The 19,399-nt window shown below is 38.5% G+C and overlaps 1 protein-coding gene across 1 annotated transcript in view; it reads left to right on the top strand.

The window, feature by feature from the left end:
- Window positions 1–19,399, top strand: part of LOC139708029 (hephaestin-like protein) — a 74,333-nt gene that overhangs the window by 44,575 nt on the left and 10,359 nt on the right. The window contains exons 6-12 of the mRNA XM_071620017.1: window positions 225–391; window positions 1,328–1,451; window positions 7,026–7,197; window positions 8,251–8,531; window positions 12,560–12,771; window positions 13,031–13,175; window positions 14,267–14,483. Of these exons, the coding sequence (XP_071476118.1) occupies window positions 225–391; window positions 1,328–1,451; window positions 7,026–7,197; window positions 8,251–8,531; window positions 12,560–12,771; window positions 13,031–13,175; window positions 14,267–14,483 (1,318 nt within the window). The remainder of the gene's footprint in view (window positions 1–224; window positions 392–1,327; window positions 1,452–7,025; window positions 7,198–8,250; window positions 8,532–12,559; window positions 12,772–13,030; window positions 13,176–14,266; window positions 14,484–19,399) is intronic.

The following is a 19,399-nucleotide window of genomic DNA, read 5'->3' as shown; positions in this document are numbered from 1 at the left end:
ATGTCTATGACCTAATTATGATATATGTGCCATGGATTTAATACACGGCATATCAGGCTTCCACAACCAGTAGACTGTCTTTTTTTTTTATTTCTGTGGAGCATGATTGCATTCAATGCACTAATTGGTAATTTCAGCAGTAGTGTGGAAGTATTGCTAAAATTGAAACATTTACCATACATCCTTCTTGTTCCTTATTTTTTCTCTTAAAAAAAATAAAACAGAGGACGAAGACTTTCTGGAAAGTAACAGGATGGACAGCGTCAACGGCTACCTGTTTGGTAGTCTGCCAGGACTGGACGTCTGTCTAGGGGACACAGTGGCTTGGCACATTATGTGTATCGGCACGGAGATTGATGTGCACACCGTCAGTTTCCATGGAAACGTTCTGGTGAGACATACCACGGGGGATTGTTGGGGCAAAACCTTTTTTACTCTCGGCACCCTCTAGTTGTTGATATTTTCTGACCAGAATTGCAGAAGTTTATCAGAGAGGGAGAGAGAAAGAGGAAGAGTACCAAGAAATATTTGTTATGTTTTAGAGCTTTATGAAGCAGTCTTGACATAGACATTTTTCACATTAAATTACAATTTGCAAATCTCATACATGTATATCTTAGTTGTAGAAGCCCTGCCCTTGTTCTTTTTTTTTTTAATTGTGTGAAAATGTTGTACCATTCCACTATAGAGTGGATGCAAAATTTTGATGCAAACTAAAGAATTTTTGCAAAATTTATTTTTTACAGAGGCAGAGCATTTTATTTATGATATCATACATTTCAAGAATCACTTTAGGTAATCCCATTTTTCCAGAAACCACAGTAAATGAGTATTTTTATATCAAAATGATTTTCTTTTCCATCCTGATTTTCTAGTACCTTAATGGCTTATGCATGACAGCAGGAGACACCTGGACTATGTAGAGTGTTTTTCTTTCCTCTTGTTTCAATGTTTTGTTTACACACAAGGTAAATGACTGTGCAGTTAGACTTTCAATTTTGTTTCATAATACATTATTATCAGACCATGTCATCTCAAGCTTGAAATGGATAGCTTAAGGCCCGAATTCATGATGGTGGTACAATTGAAGCCATGGTTTAAACCATGGACAATTTGTATGTAGAGTGGTGCCAAGTGTCGCATAGCCTATTTCGTTATGAAATCAGTCATTTCGTCGATGACTGATTTCGTAACGAAATAGGCCATGCGACACTTGGTGCTCCATACAAATTGTCCATGGTTTAAACCATGGTTTCCATCGTACCACCTTCGTGAATTTGGGCCGAAATGTCTTTCCAATGTTTTGTCTATCTTCCTCACTCTCAAGGAGTTGCGAAATCGTCGTGTTGACACTCTCAGCCTGACACCAGCTGTCATAGCCACAGGGAATATGGAAGCAATCAACCCAGGCACCTGGCTGGCCAAGTCACATGTGGTCACTCACAAACTTGGTGAGTTGCCCTTTCGGTGTAGTTATTTTTCTTGTTGGCATATTTGCTTTTATACACACAAAAAAAAATATTTAGAAAAATCATATTTTGGGAGGATAAATTAGCAAATATAAACCCTTTCACCGTAAAATTCACCATGTATAGTTGCTAAGGTAGGGCCTATTACTATAAATGTAAAATTTGGGTAAATTTGGATTTCATCACCTTCCTATGTTAGGTAAATCTGGTTTTGATAAGCCATTCTACCATTGCGTTAAGTCTTATTTGACACTGTGTTATGAATGCCAACTTGAACATGGCATGGATTAGGCTTTTTTCAAACTGTATTCAAATTTATGAATGTTTTATTCCCAGAAGCATAGAGACAAGCTAAATAACCTGCTCTTTTTAAATGAAATTCAGTTGCTTCAATCCAGTTTTGCATATATTACTTGTTGATAAGTACAGTATAGGATAAGCTTCGGACAAGCTTTCAGGTTGTCAAGAACAACCTCTGTTGAAAAGGTATGCATGAAATTTGAATATGTTGCGAAACCGCTTATTGTGCTCAATCATTATGTGAAATTGCGTACATTCTCTTTTATCTGGTTGTGTGTCATATTGGCGGAGTTCCAACAGTTGTACTTTGAATTTTCACCAAGCATTTGCTTGCAGCTATTGTCTCCATCTGTTGATCTTGGTATGTTTGCATTAGATGCAGGGGCGGATCCAGGAATTCCGTAAAGAGGGGGCGCACGCACCCCTCCCCCCATTTTTTCTTTTTATTTCTTTTGTTTCAACAAAAATAAAGGGGGGGGGGGGGACGTGCACCGGTTGCGGTCCTCCCTGGATCCACCACTGAGATGCAAGACTGATTGCATTATTTTTGGGTAATTCCCACGGCATCTTAGTTTTATTTCTATATGCCTTTTCCAGCAGCCTTTCTGTGCAGCTGTACCAACAGTTGTTATAAGTTGTTTAACCTGTTAAGGACGAGTCTCATTTATGCTCGGGCAAGTGTCTATGGGAAATGCGTGTTGTAGCGAAATCAGCCTGTCCTCAATGGGCTGAAGGCAGCAAATGAACCCGACACCAAAAAGTTATCACCATAGCACTGGCTAAAAAAAGTCAAGATACACATCGAAGGTTGAAGACACTGGTTAACAATGTTTTCAGTTTGAAATATGTGGTCTGCGTGGTCCCTCGTGCTATCAGAGCCTCTGATATTGAACAGATTTGAAGCTACGAAAAATGAGGCTCCTGTATCTAAATTACTACACGTACGTAATGCATGTGATTATGATTGTATTACAGATGTATTATATTTTGTTGCAAAACTTGTTGAAATTGGAAAAAAATAACCTTACTGTGTAATGTCATATTTGTTTGTACAATATTGTTTAAGGAAATTGCTGAAAATTGATTAAATTGTATATAGCAATGCCATACAAAAAATAAATCAAATGAAATCATATCAAATCATATCAAAATCAACAATACACGTGCTTCAAAAATCAAATCTTTGAGTAACCATCAGATTTACCATGCACAATATTTCCCACAGAGAATTAATTTTCAAATAATTATACCATTCCATGAATGGTTTCTATTAGCCAGATTAGTTGTTCATAGATCTCTTGATAGTGGAAGTATGAGTCAAAAAACTTTTTGTGCTGGAGTGTTTTTTTTTCATGCATTTGAATTTGAAGTTTGGAACTTCCAAAAGTGACAAGCGCGCCGTAATATAAACCATGGAGCTATAGCAGTCCGTGGTTAAACAGTGCCTTTTTAATGGACTGAGACGGCACTTTGCTAGGAGTTAGTTTTGATGCATTGCCATCTCAACATTATGGTCATGGTCACATAGAACATTTTTTAGCTCACCTGAGCTGAAGGCTCAAGTGAGCTATTGCGATTGTTCTTCGTCCGGCATCCGGCGTCCGGCGTCTGTCGTGCGTCGTGCGTCATGCGTCGTGGATCAACTTTTTACATTTTCATCTTCTTCCTGAAAACCCCAGAACCGATTTTCACCAAACTTGGTAGGTATCTCTAGGGGGTTAGGATCTCAATTTGTTAAAATGGGCACCATGCCTCACCCGGGGCCCCCAGGGGAGCCCCCAACCCCCACCCCCAAATTAAGGAATCTTTAAAAATCTTCTTCTCTAGAACCAGAAGTGATAGAGTTTAGTTAATTCTATGAGTTAGTACATTAATGACTGTAGTTTCAAGTTTGTTCACAGCAGATCCAGGGATGCCCCCCCCCCCCTTTTGCGGGCAGGGGGGAGGGGTGGGGAGGTCCAAGTTGGGGCCTAAATTGTACATTTTCATCTTCTTCTTGAAATCTGCATGATGGATGTTCACAAAACTTGACAGGTAGCATCCCTAGGGGGTTAGGATCTCAATTTGTTAAAATGGGCACCATGCTCCACCCAGGGGGTCCCAGCCCCCCCCCCCCCAGCCCCCAAATTAAGGAATCTTAAAAAAAGTGTTCTTCTCTAGAACCAGAAGTGATAGAGCTAAAATTGATACTATGAGTGGGGGTTCGAATTTGGACCCTAATTGCACATTTCCATCTTCTGCTTGAGAATGCCTGTTCAAATTTTGGTAGAGCTGTGGGTAATTTGGATTAGTGACTGCGTGAAAGGTGAAGGTGAACTTGCGATACTCAGGTGAGCGCTAGACCTGCGGGTCTCTTGTTTTTTTCCAAATACCCGAGGATACACTGAAAATCATCTAATACTTGATCTGAGCCCATGTTAAAGAACTTTTTCAAAATTTATATTTTTATACTTCATACTCATGCATTCTTATGGTGAGCCACCACTCAAGCATTCTTATGGAAGCTGCAATGTCATAATGTCATCATCCTTGTTCGGTGTAATTTTTGTATTTTATTTTATTTTGTTTATTTTTATTTTGTATTTTTGTATTTTTTATTATTTTTTATTCATTTATTTTTTTATTTTTTTATTCATTTATTTATTTATTTATTTTTCTTTCTTTCTTTATTATTATTATTATTATTTTATTTATTTATCTATTTTTTTTTTTTTTTTTTGGGGGGGGGGGGGTTCCAGAGTAGGTTTTTCTGCTCAAGGACCATAATTAATTCCACAAATCTAAACATTTAGATGTCAATTTATGCAGGCCTTGTACAGTACATGATGTGAAATTATGAAAATTTACTGGAATTTATTTTAGAAACTGAACATCACAGAAAAAAAAAGACCACACCCCATAAAACTAAGGGTGAAGTGTGACAATGAATTTGACTCATGCTACTTACACTGACATCAACTTCCCCTGAGATTGTCAGTGGGGCGTATCCCTTCTTTTCTATTATTTTATCTCATTTTGTTTGGTTTGCTTTGTATTGTGTTTGTTTGTTTGTTGTTGTTTTTTTTTGTGTGTGTTATGAAGCTTGAGATGCTGATAGGGGAATAAAAGAACTGCTATCTCTATGGTCTCCCAAAGATAACACATTATTGTTTACTTCGTTCCAGGATAATGCAAAGTACACATAGATAGGCCTACCAAGTGCCTTCATAAAGTCTCTTGAACTTTTGAGATAATGCTCTAATGGAGAATAAAACATTAAGCTATCCCAGTGATCACATCTCATTTTCCCCCAACTCACTGTACACTCAGTACTGTCTTGTTTGGTTTCAACAATTGGAGGAATGCTAATGTGTGGGAACAAACATTTACTCATACACGTCGTATAGGTAAACGTGGCACACGAGTTGTACGTGCCTTGCCAGTACCATCACACATTAAAGGCTCAATAAAAAGAAACTGTCAAAGTTTTCTAAATAAAGATAACCATAAACAAGTATCACCATGCTCGGAAACTGATGCCCAAATGGTGATGACTTATGCATATCTATGGGGGAAAAACACCCTAATCTCAATGAGAAATATATTATTGTCCCACCCAAATTACAAACATAATTGATTGAGATTATAGGCCTGCAAATGCAAGCGAGAAGAACATATTTTGCAGGCTTGAGTACTGCTTTAGAAATCTTTTATGATAGTCATAAGTGATTGTAAAACCTTTTTGATCTATGAAACAACACTAAGGGAAAATTCCCTTTTGATTTCTTAAATACTACTGGGAGGAAATTCTTTTGTTGTATTAGCTAATAGTTTGTGAATGATATATGAAGTGATTAGATAGTCGGGCCCACTTTATCATGCCCACATTTTGTAAAGGTTAGTTTACAAGTTTGCTCTTCACCTTTTATCATGGTCAGATTAAACACTAGCTTGATGCAAAATTGCATGATGTGTTGCAAAATGGTTTAATTTACAGTCCAGTAAATACCTCTTTCATGTTCCCCCGTGTAATATAGACAAAACACATTTTTCTTTTGTTGATGCATTAATGAAAAACTATGATTATGTTTGCTTGCATTATCAATGTGATGTAAATTGTGTAGAAATTCATTGCAGGAATTAAGACTTGTGTGACGTGGCAAGATAGCATTCAATCTGTTTTGATGCGGATAGGCTTTGCTGTGGGCTGGTTCTAGACCTCATGTCCAGATGATCCATTGTGACAAGGCACACGTACACTTTGGCTTAAAGGAAACCAAAACCCAAAGAGCAATGTGGATTGAGTGAAAGCAGCAACTTTAGTAGAACACATCAGTAAAAGTTTGAGGAAAATGAGACAGTCGATGGAAAAGTTATGAATTTTAAAAGTTTTGGTGTTGGAACCGCTGGATGAGGAGACTACTAGAGGTTATAACATAATGTGTGGACAACAATATAAAGAAAATATAAAGAAAATTCCACAAAAATTCACTTTTCTAGCATTATGAAAGAGCACTTGACTTACCGCTCTCAGAAAGTAGGGGGAATATTGCTACCCTTGACATATGTCAGTATCAAGTTGATGGAATGTGTAATTTTCATGAAAAATGAATTTTTGTGGAATTCCTTTTATATTTTCTTTATATTATTGTCCACACATACAACAAAACCTTTAGTAGTCTCCTCATCCAGCAGTTCCAACACCAAAACTCTAAAAATTCATAACTTTTGCATCGATTGTCCGATTTTCCTCAAACTTTCACTGATATGTTCTACTAATGTTGCTGGTTTCACTCAATCCACATTTCTCTTTGGGTTTGGGTTCCATTTAATTGCTCTGGCAAACTTTGAAATTTGAGATTGAGTACGCCCATGGAGTAAAGCGGAAAATGGCTTTCGACAAGCTTGTTTAACTTGGGCCTCTCTTTTCCAATGACACAATTATTTTGAACAATTAGTTTCATGTGTTAATGTTAGCCCTATATCTATATCTATAGATCTATAGATCTTTCTATATATATATATATATTTATATATATATATATATATATATATATTGTTGTAATGCATTGTATATTCTTGTTTTCCATGAACTTGTATTGACAATGAAAATGTGATATTGGAAATAAAATTTCAGCATTTTAATTTGAATTGAATTTGAATTTGAAAAGCAGAAACAAACAACAGCAAACAATACAAAACAAAACAAAACAAAACAAAACAAAAAACTAGTCTGACCAAGATGAATTCCTCTTTCAACTGAACACTTGTCTACAGCTGGAGCAGAAGTTTTGTACAGAGTGAATCAGGACTGTGGACCAGGGTACACTCCCGAGCTGCTCTCCGGCCAAACGAGGGAGTACTTCATCGCCGCTGAACCGCAGGTGTGGAACTACGGCCCAACGGGAATGAACGGTCTGGATGGCACTCCACTCACTGAGCCAGACAGGTGCAAATCTACGCCATCTGAACACATTTTCGACAGACATTTTCCAACAGTGATATACAGGCTGGTAGTAAATTGCAGGACCCGCAGAGCATTTTGAAAAGTGGGGTGGGGGGGCACTTCCAAGTTTTAGAGCTAACAAACTAGCAAGCAAGCAAGCAAGCAAAAAAAAAAAACGGTCTTCAGCTCATCTCTCCCCTTCCACTTTTGGGTTTCTTCAGCTGACAAGCCAAAAAAAAAAAGGGGGGGGGGGGTCTTTAGTGCGCAATTAGTAGACATAACCTTATCGCACTCACACTTCAAGATTTCTACCTCTTACCTATTTCTTTTTAGTGCCACTTACAATGTACGTACTTCTGCGTTCAAAAAAAAGGGGGGGCAAAGTGATGACACCTTCTGTATTCCTTTGTGTGGTACACAAAAAGTGGAGGGCCCCAAGCCTCCCTGCCGCCCCCCCCCCCTAATGAATTGCACACTCTGCAAGACAGGGACCCCCATTCTACCCAACTGTCTCTTTTCCAATGTTATTTTGTCAGTACGCATATACTCTTTTAATCTATATCGAGAAAACCTTGGAGGAAAGGTTATTTGAATCTACCAGCTGGATCTCCAATGAATAAGCACTGTACGTATGCTGTTTTATATTGAAAATTATCAACTGTTAAAAATCTGCAAGGGGACATCGTAAGGTTTCGGGGGGAGGAGAGTTACATTATCATTAGATAATGATAATCAATGTTATCATTTGACCATGCCATATTGTGTGTCATTGTAGGTCCTGTGGATATGCTTAAAAGTTGTCATTTGTATCTTTGTTAAATGGTAACATGAAAATATATTTTATAATAAAGATTTGAACGAAATAGATACATCTTTACCTCATTTAGTGAAACGCGCTCATACAAATTCTGTAAATGCTAAATTATGGCAGATCAACCACAAATAACTCACATGAGAATATTGATCTTCACAAGGGATTGAGAACAGATATGAGAGCTGAGTGAAAACCAGAATGTTACAAACTCTGTCTTGCTTTCGCCTTGTTTCTCTTCACAGCGCGTCGTACAATTTTTTCTCCGATGAATGTAACAGAATTCCTGGCTCGTACATAAAAGCCAGGTATGTTCAGTACACTGATGAGCAGTTCACCCAGGTCATTGAGCGCAGCTCCGCGGAAGAGTACCTGGGCATTCTGGGTCCGGTGATCCGCGCGGAGGTCGGCGACACCATCCGCGTCACCTTCAGGAACAATGGGAACTTCACCCACAGCATCCATCCAAAAGGCGTGCTCTACAACAAAACCAACGAGGGGATGAATTATGAAGACGGCACTGACGGTACATTATCCTGAACCTGTTTGGCCAGTTTACCACTGTACCACATTACTGATGTGCTATAATTCGACTTTCTTTCTTTCTTTCTTTCTTTTTTGCCGAAAGGAAGACCCGTAAAAACAGGGGTTCGGTTGTGGTACTGTAATCAATAACAGCAAACTTTATGCTCATGAAGGTAACATAGGTCTACTTTTGGCAAATCTTCCGAGGAATATGTTTTAGTAGCACATAAGGGAGCATGTTGGCTGGTGTAAAATCTTGATTTACTGACATAGAAAGGCATGTCACTTCCCTCCTTACCCCCCCCCCCCCCCCTGCTATCTTGAGCACTGCATGGCACACTATCATGGGTATAATATAATCATCACTAAATTAAATGTTTCCATAAACTAACTCTAATCAAAACTCAGAATCTATTGAAATGAAACCTTCAGATATATAGGTGCAGGGGTGTCATTATGAATATCAAAATCTAAATCTGTAATATACATTCTTTCCATCAAATTGGCCAGAATTTTGCTGTGACTAATACAATGCAGTTGATACACTAAGACATACCATATTTCAATTCATTTTGGTGAGCTCTCTAATGCTAAGTTATCAATTCAATTCCCTGATCCCTTTTTCCTGCATGGGTCTTTAGGCTTAAAAATGTATGTCAGGAGAAGATTGAGCAGGCAAGCTTTCTAGTTGTTTTGCTCAATTTTCTATCATAAAACTATGCAGTGCTATCAATTATAATTATAGACAACCTTAGGAACTCAAGTAAAATAATGATTTTTAGTTAGTGAATATAAGAGGTTCACTGAAAGACTTGTTGGATTGATGAACTGATGAATGAATGAATGAAAATAAAAATAGAAAAGAAGAAGTTGTAACAATCTAGAAGCTATGTATTGATTAACCCTAAAAAGGCCGGGGGGTTTGAATCAACCCCCCTCGACATTTTTTGTGACTATTCCGCCAAGCGAAAGTTTTTGACCGCGCCGTTCTCTGACTTTTTACTTCCAAGTCTCGCACATCTTTTGATACCACTTTCGCGAAAATCGTGCCTACCATTACGTCGCTGCACGACCTTTTATACAAGCCCGTTAGACCGAAAATGGCGCAAAAACGTGATTTTGTGTATAAAGTCTATGCAAATGGAGTTTTCTCACCTTATTCATAAAGATATGATTATTTTCACTTTACATAGGCTGACATCAATTAATTTTAGCATAATTATGCTTGAAAAAGGTTCTGTCATAAATTTTGCAAAAATGATAAAAACAAAAGGTCGAAAAACAAAGAAATACATAAGAAATTCATAAAACAATAAAATACATGAGATGTATTTAAGTTTGATACCAGATTTTTTTTTCAAGTACATTGTTAGGAATGCTACAAAGAATGTTATAACCAAAAATTAGGATTCTAGGACCTTTACTTTCTGATTCAGAGCAAAATGTATGATTTTATGCATGTATTAGCATAATTAATTAATATAAAGAAAATTTCCATTTCTTTTTGTATGATGTGGTAGATTACACCACAGGTAATGCATGTGCCAATTTCCATGGCGACTGCGCGATCGACGGCCGAGGGGGGGAGGGGGTTGAATCAACCCCCCCCCCCCCCCCCCCCTCGGCCACAGAACACTCCAAAAAGCCCGGCCTGGTTAGGGTTAATGTAATTTAATTGATGCACATGCTGTGCTGAATCAGTAATTCCACAAACTGATGCTTTTATTGGACATTTATAAGTCTATAAAACCAATTTCTACAGACTCTGACTGATGAAGAGCTAGTAAAGTTGGAAGTCCTTCATTTGTCTGCTATTAACCCCAATTTTTTTCTATTGCATTTTGATTCGAGTACACTTGCATACATATCAAACTCTTTCCATATCACCTTGTCCCCTGAACTGTATCTACAAACTTAGCTATGTACTATGTACTATGTAATCACATTTAATCTGAGCCATTGTCAATTCTTTGATATACTAGAGTCCAAAGGTCACATTGCTTGACTCACTGAATTCCATCCATTGTATTGAGAAAGAAATTATCTTGCCTGTTTGGTATAACATAAAGGGGGAGCTAGGAGAAGGGGGGGGGGGGCGTATAGAAGTGATACAGTTAAATTCTATGAGACTGTTTTACCCCCATACAAAGTTTCTAGAATTGTTGAGTATCTAACTTCCTTGCAACTGGTGCACCATAATTGCTATAACCCCAATTTCCCATAGACAGCTGCTCAAGCTTATTTGGGACTAAAGTCTTCAAATGGTTAACTTTTTTTTTGCAGGGGGGGGGGGGGGGTGGGTGCCTGACAGGCTTTGATTGAAACTGAGTAACTTCAGCTAGTAAATACAAGTGTCTAGGAAAGGCTGAATTCTCTTTATGCTTTCTATCTTCGGCCATATTGCTCTGAGAAATCTGCATATTGTTTAAATGAAACAGAAAGCAATCAACTCCTTCTTGCATTAACTGATGTGAAAAGAATTTAAGAGACTCCCAGCAGCCAAACCTCCTTTTAAATTCTGTAGGAGGCTACCTGAAAATAATCAGGCGATATATAAAAAGCCTCCTTGATCTGGGGAATTATTAACTCCATTTGTGCCAATGACTTAAATGTGCACAATTTCTCACACAAACACTGAGGGTTAAACCCTATTGAAATGCATGTAATACACAAGTATCTCCTCGAATTTCCTCCTTGAAACTGCCCTAATTTTTAATTTGTGAATGTGTACAGCCACCCCACCCCCCTCCCCTTCATAGTAGCTTACTGATAAACATACAATCTACCAGAAAAAAAAGATTAACCTTTCACGTATTCAGGAATGTAGCTGAACTTGCCACTCTTTTTTTAATAATATTTAGTAAACCATCCAAACTTGACATAGTTGTAAAGGTTAGGAAGCCCAGTCAGGTGCCGCAATGTGCCTCGGTCCAAGAGGAAAGTCATGGGGACACAATGGGATCAGGATGATATTTATATTATATTGGATGGCTATGAATGGGATACCAGGGAATATTGCATGAGTTAGGGCCAATATTGCACGAATCGAAGACGAGTGCAATATTGGCCCTAATGAGTGCAATATTCCTTGGTATTCCATGAATTAATGCCATCCAATATTATCATCTCCAATTATGTAGAGAAAGCATAAACTGTACAAAAATACCGGGCTTCTACTCGTATTTGAAGTTAACTCGGCAGTCGCATCCCAGCGCTGAAAAGGGGAAGCCCCTAAAACTGCGTATAAAGCGATAAAGCAACTAGTATGAAGATTATGCGCACTTGTGATGTAACAAAATGATGCGCACTAGTAGCAAGCGTTAACGCACTCAGCAAGCACTCGCGCAATACGGTGTGATCTTGAACGGCAAGTAACAATGGTAGCCTATGGGGAATTAATACGTTGGCCTATGCGTTTCGTTCAATATGCTCTGATATTGAACGTTAAAAATTGAGCGGACAACAATACGCGTTTTTAATGCGCCGCTAAAACGTCCTATATAGATGATTATGTGTAATATCTTGTCGCCTGCCCGGCAGCAGGGCCCTCAGGCTTGCAAGCTCAAAATATCACGAACAAATGATGATTGAATTATACACGTATAATGAAACAGCTTTCAAAACTGTGTCAAATTATAATAAATTATGAACAAAAATTTGATTTTGTGGTAAAGTTTCAGGTGGCACAACATTTGCTACTGCAACCGGTCAGATTTACTCCAAGGATGTAGGGTTAGGGTTGTGATAGGGCTTTAGGTTTAGTTTGATGTGAGGAGTAGGATCAGGGTATTTTAATGGTTATGTTTGGCTTAGCTTGCAAATATTTCATGGGAGCAATTGTCGCGGGGGCAATGGTCGTGGAACCCAAATTTCATGCTAGCGTCCTTCTGCCAAGCAGGAGATGGTCTATTCATTGACAATAGTTCCAGACGCCTGTGCCGAGCAGCAAAGAAAGCACTTCAGCATCAGCGAATCAGGAAACAAAGAACAGTAAGGGTTAAAAAAGAGTTTTTTCTGTTTTTTCTGCAGCTGCCTCTCGGGAGGATGGTGCCGTAGCACCCGGAGAAACGTACGTCTACGAGTGGAGCGTACCTCCCTCGTTTGGCCCCACGGACCTGGATGACGAGTGCCTCGTCTGGACCTACTCATCAGCCTTCGACGAAGTGCGGGACCTCTACTCGGGTCTGGTCGGCCCTCTCCTGATCTGCAAGGAAGGCACTCTGAATGATGCAAACCAGAGGGTAAGAGAAAAGAAAATATATGTTTTTTAATCTCATCAGAATCCCACATACTTTTAATGCGATGTTTGTGTAGTTTGGTCAATGCCGATGAAGGTAGTAGAGAATGTCGCCAGGGCTGCAGAGATGAATTTTCTAACTGGTATCAGAGATGCGATACAGACAACATACAGAATATTCCATCCAAAGGGTTTGAAATGCTCTTGATACTCGTGCAATTTAGATACTGAAGACATTTAGCTGATATTGCATTCGATTTCAGACTGACGTTGCCCAGGAGTTTATCCTCCTCTTCATGATCTTCGATGAAAATCTAAGCTGGTACATTGATGAAAACATCGCCAACTATACTTCCTGTGCAACTGATCCTGAAGATGGAGACTTTATGAGCTCGAATTTGTTGACAGGTGCAGTCTCTTTCCATCTCTCTGTGATTGTCTAAATGAATGAATGAATGGATGGATGGATGAATGGATTGATGGATGGATGAATGAATGAACGAATGAATGAATGAATGAATGAATGAATGAATGAATGAATAAGTGAACAAACGAGTGAGTAAATGAATGAATGAATGAATGATTCAGTGAATGAATAAATATGTTAATGAATGAATGAATGAATAAGTGAATGAATGAGTGAGTAAATGAATGAATGAATGATTCAGGGAATGAATGAATATGTTAATGAATAAATGAGTGAATGAATAAATGAATGAGTCAATGAAGAAATGAATGAATGAATGAGTGAATAAATGAATATATAAGTGAATGAATAAATGAATGAATCAGTGAATGAATGAATGAATGAATGAGTCAATGAATGAATGAATGACTGGCTGAGTGAGTGAATGAATGAGTGAATCTAATACTAATATCCTTTGTTTGAATAAAAAGCAGAATAACACTATTTAAAAGAAAATAAGTAAGTTCATTATAATTAAAAAGTAGAGAGAAATGAATCTTTACAATGATACTGCTCTTTGCATCAAAAGAAATAGTTTTGAAGATATTATGGAAATTATAACATATATCTTAATTATTTTCTCTATTTCTCAACAGCTTCACTCTGAAATATCTCAAGTTGATGAAAATAGATATGAGATCAAGATAGATACGCAAGTCTTTTTTTTTTCAAAATCTAGTTGCAAAGGTGTGATATCTTGAGTGCATCATGTGTAGATGTCCGGATCCTGAAATGATTTATGTTGCCATAGTGTTTCAAATTTGAGGTACTGAGTCTAAAAACAATGTTTGACATGTGTGACATCATCAGCATTACATAGCTGATGTCTCAAAAACCTAGGCTGTCAGGAAGCCAATGTTCTGGTCTGGTTGGTTTTCTTTGTTTTTTGTCTTTGAGATATTTCTGATTTTGTGAGATATGGAAGTAAACTTCTAGTTAGAGCTTTGAAAGAGAAGAGACAGAAATAGAGTAATTCTTGTTCCTGCTTGGAACTACAATTGTTTTATTTGTGCCTGCTTGTTGTCCTCTGTAGGTATCAATGGTTTCTCTTTCGCCAACTTGCCTCAGCCTGTGATGACCTCGGGTCAAAGGGTTGCCTGGCACATTCTCGACCTGGGCAAGGACACAGACCAGCACACAGCCTACTTCCACCAGCTCAGCTTCCTCTGGGAGGGGCGGAGAGTGGACAGCGTGCCCCTCTTCCCTGGCACCACCCAGTCCTTTGTGAGCACACCCAGAAACCCTGGTGAGTTTATGTTCATAAATTACGTGCTCTCAGATACACCAAGTTAGTGTAAAACCATGAATGTTCATGTACATTTTAATTTTGCGAGAGCCAAGATTTGCGAAAAAAATGCATGCAAAGGCTCTTGTCTACACTTTATGCATTGAATGCCAGAGGCACTTCGTGAAAATTTCATTCTGCTATTAAAAATATCATGTTGTACAGTATTGTATATTTCCTAGATGTAGGGAAATACGAGGTATGATATTAAACCACATAGACACAATGTCTTGATCTACAATAACTGTATGGTTGCATCATACCTTGTGCACCATCATGTTTTATGAGTTGAGCTCATGAATATATATTGTATGAATCTCTCTGGCAGTATGAACTACGCACGGGTTTTGCACAATGTGCTTTTACATCGTGTTTGATTCCTATCTATGGTAGTTTATAAAAGTGCCCCACCTACTTGCACCACATATAATGAGGACATGCAAACAAATATATTATTTTGTATGTCAAGACAGGGCTCAAGATGTCATTTCGATACATGATGTATGTTCAGACAATATTATAGTGATCTTTATTCATGCAACCAAATATGAAGAATAGCAGTTTAGATACATGAAACATTGCAGATCAATATGCCATACAAATGTTTATCCATATCTGGTTATCCATATTAGAACTTTCTGGTCAGAAAGGGGGACAGTCTACATAAAAGGCTTGAATTGATATTCAAAACATTATGTATAGGCCTATTGTATGTAAGTAACTTTTATTTTGTGCCAGTGTTTGACAAATTCCACATGCATAGATAAGTTGTATAGTATGAAACACACATTTCACAAATTTCTACCTTGTTTCACCAGACTAATGTAATATGGTGATTATTGGGTCTCTTCTTCTTACTCGAGCATCTAAGTTAGGTCACCAGATTTGCTCTCTACTGTATGATACAGTCTATATATGCAGTCTCAAAGCAAATAGTGTCTGCCATTTTGGAAATGGAAACAGCTGTTTGGTAAACATGACAGGTCATGTGTTCTGCACAAGTCCTGCACACCAGAATGATTCACCCTCTTATTCTTTAATTATTTGAATCAAATGAGAAACAAATGTACAAACTTGTACCAGTCAATAGGCCTACTTGGCTGTCATCATCATCATCATCATCATCATTATCATCATCATCATCATCATATTATTGTCATCAACATCAACAACAGCAGCATTATTATCATAATCACCATTATTACCAACCATCCTTGTCATCATCATTAGTACACTGTATCATTATCATCCTTAACGTCATCATCATTATCACCACATAACTTTATCAAAACCAATGTCATCATCATCAGGTGCGGCGATACGGTGCAATTAATTCGCCAAAAGCATAGATATGACCTCGAAGCCTCATCTGCATAAAGTAAACAGCTTGTGTAAGCAAAACCGCTGGGTAAGTGTTGCAGGACAATTGCAATATCTCACCTCAGAAGCCATCAAATGAATAAATCTATGCAGCAAATTGAAGGAGAAACTGTCCTCTAACTCGCAATGTTAGTTTTTCAATTCAATTCAATTCAATCAGGTTTATTCATAATACTGCCATGGCAGCCAAATGGCTGAATTGCGGAGTAGTACAACTGTATACACAATGAAATATAAAAAGTCATTATTGCATGGAAACAATATATAATGATCATATACACTTGTACATATTATATTCATAGATAAATCTGTGAGGAAATAATAAGTTTACTTCACGCTGTAAGAATACATACTTAAACGGCAACAATCAACATGAATAAAAATATCAATCACTTATTTATCATTGACCATATCAAAAATATAAAAATTATTGCATCACTTATGAGTATCGGGTACATGGGTTGCTATTACATGGTGTACTAAAATATAACCTGAACCAAATGATAATATCAACACTCCTGTTATTCTGTATACCGTGTGCTTTGAATTGTGGCATAAACCAATCAAGTGACAAGTGAAACACTAGGATGCACACACATACCCTCACAACACACACACACACACACACACACACACACACATTCACGCCCACACACATATACACTCGTACATATTATATTCACAGATAAAACTGTGAGAAAATAATAAGTTTGCTTCACGCTGTAAGAATACCTCTTTAAACGGCAACAATCAACATGAATAAAAATATCAATCACTTATTTATCATTGACCATATCAAAAGTATAAAAATTATTGCCTCACTTATGAGTATCGGTTACATTTGTTGCTATTACATGGTGTACTAAAATATAACCTGAACCAAGTGATAAATATTAGCGCTCCAGTTATTCCGCGTGCTTTGAAATATGGCATAAACCAATCATGTGACAAGTGAAACACTAAGATGCACACACATACCCTCACAACACACACACGCACACGCACCCACGCCAACACACATATACACACGTACACAAACGCAAACACACACAGACACACACATTCACACATACACACACAAACGCACACAAATAAAGGGTAAATGATTTCGGATGTGAATATATAATACAGAAGTACATGAGAGCGGCAAAAAAAAACAACAACAGTGTTGAGTCTATAAACAAAGCTGTAAAAACTTCACAGTATCTTCAAAAAATATATCAGATTCATCTTCAATATGTTAACTTCAAATTGCACATGTTACATTGCATCAGAAGCTTGAAATCACTTGCAATCACTCCTAAGGAGAAAAAAAAAATTACAAACACATAAATGGACATAGTAAATTCCGTGATTAAATCCATTCAGTTCGCGTTGCGGTAATAATAATACAACCAAACAGAGCCACACCTACCGTGAGTATTTCAATTTATATGAACTTGTACTCGCACCCACTCATTTATAATAATGCAAGTATAAATGTGTTCGATCTGGTACATACATATGTACAAACAGGCAAATAGTAGTTCATGCACACAGGCACACATACCCATTATACACGCTCAAACACATTCACACCCACACATACAGGACATAATGTGCTGTACACAAGGCATATACATACGCATATTATACTTTTCCGAACATACAGGTATATACGCATAATTATACCCAAGCAGTATACAACACAGACACACACGTACACCCACAAGTACGACATAATAGTTTGCTTGTGCCCTGAGCATGCGAACAGCGGTGTAACACATGCATAATAATGATCAGTGCATTTAAATACACATGCTATGGGGTGACAGAAAATAAAGCAATATACTGCAAAATCTTTGATACAATTATTTCAGAGTCGGTTAACGATTGGTTAAAGACATAATTACGGCTGGTTGATGAGAGTAACAAAATATGGTATTGCGGAATCTCGGAGTCTATTTGTTCGGAATCTAAGTTGGGGGATAGGCTGGGTGTGTCTCGTTGTCCGTATGCCGGGATTTCGAGTTGGGAGTAGATGGCGAAGACCTGAGGTAGGAGCAGAAAGTTTCAAGGCAAATTTGCGGGACAATGTAGTACGGCGGTGAGCTAGGGTAGGTAGGTCTACGAGGAGGAGAGCCTCGTCATAGGACGTATACTGCGAACCAAGTAGGATTCGGAGGGCTCGCTTCTGCACGGACTCTAGCTTGGTAGCTTGATCCTTTGTGATGCCGGCGTTCCAAACGGGAGTAGCGTACTCCATCACTGGCCTGACATAACACGTGTATATAGTTAATAGGTCACACAGTGGGAGCGCAAACTTTTTGAGTAGCCGTAGCATGTAGAGTTTGCGATTGGCGTTTTTCAACATTTCCAAAATGTGGGTATGCCACTTGAGATCTTTTTGGATATGGACACCGAGTAGTTTCACACAATCCAGTTGGCGAAGGACTTCGTTGTTGATACAAACGAGTGGGGGGTCGGGGTGGTTCCGCGAGAAACAAAACTCCATTGTGACACACTTCTTTGGATTTAGATTCATGTTATTCATACGAGACCATTCACAGAGATCATCGACGGCTTCTTGGATGACAGGTCTTTGTTCGCTTTGGCGACATTCGACGAGCGTTAGGTCATCGACATATTTGTAGATACTCAGGGCAGGACTGGATTCTGGGTCGTCGAGACAGGCATTGTTAATCATGGCCAAGAAGATAATGGGACCGAGCGTAGTCCCCTGAGGCACACCTCCATGTGGTGAAATCCATTCAGATAACTGTTGGAAGTATCGGACACACTGCTTCCGGTCACTTAGAAAATTAGCTATCAATTGCACTACACATGGGCGGACATTCATTGCTAGAAGCTTTTGTATCGCGATACCATGATCGATGTGATCGAACGCCTTTGCGAAGTCGGTGAGGACTATTGTAGATGAAGATTTAGGCTTGTCAGTGTTGAGGTAGAGCTCATGTAGAAGACTCACTAGGCAATGAGATGTTGACATGCCTCGCCGATTACCAGATTGATGGCTGTCAAGGGATGGTTTCATGTCATCTAGGGTTCATTTTGCGATGAAGCCCTCTGCTAGTTTGGCAAAGTGGTCTGTGAGAGAGATCGGTCTAATACCGTCGATTGTTGCTGGCGATGTTTTCGGCACAGGGGTAATGATTGCTCTCTTCCAGACGTCAGGGAATATGCCTTTGCCAAATGCGCAGTTGAGAACCTTGGTCAAGGGACAACTCAGTTCATAAGCAAATTCTTTGATGAGACGGGCCGAAATACCATCTGGTCCACCGGATCGCGATTGTTTGATCGATTTGAGTTCGCGATACACCTCCCATGGTTGTATGAGTGGCACAGGGTGACGAGATGGTAGATACGCTGGAAGTCGGCTGGGGTTAATTGGTATGAGGTCTACAGAATATGAGGCAAATCGTTCATTGATGCGTTGAGAGATCTCGATATAGTTCTCTGAGTCGACATCAGGTACAGTGATTCGAGTTGGCTGGATTTTAC

Source organism: Diadema antillarum, unplaced genomic scaffold, assembly GCF_040938485.1.
Source record: "Diadema antillarum isolate AM-2024a unplaced genomic scaffold, OU_Dant_1.0 seq00001294_RagTag, whole genome shotgun sequence".
Taxonomy (NCBI): Eukaryota; Metazoa; Echinodermata; class Echinoidea; order Diadematoida; family Diadematidae; genus Diadema; species Diadema antillarum.
This window is presented reverse-complemented; position numbering and strand designations above follow the sequence as displayed.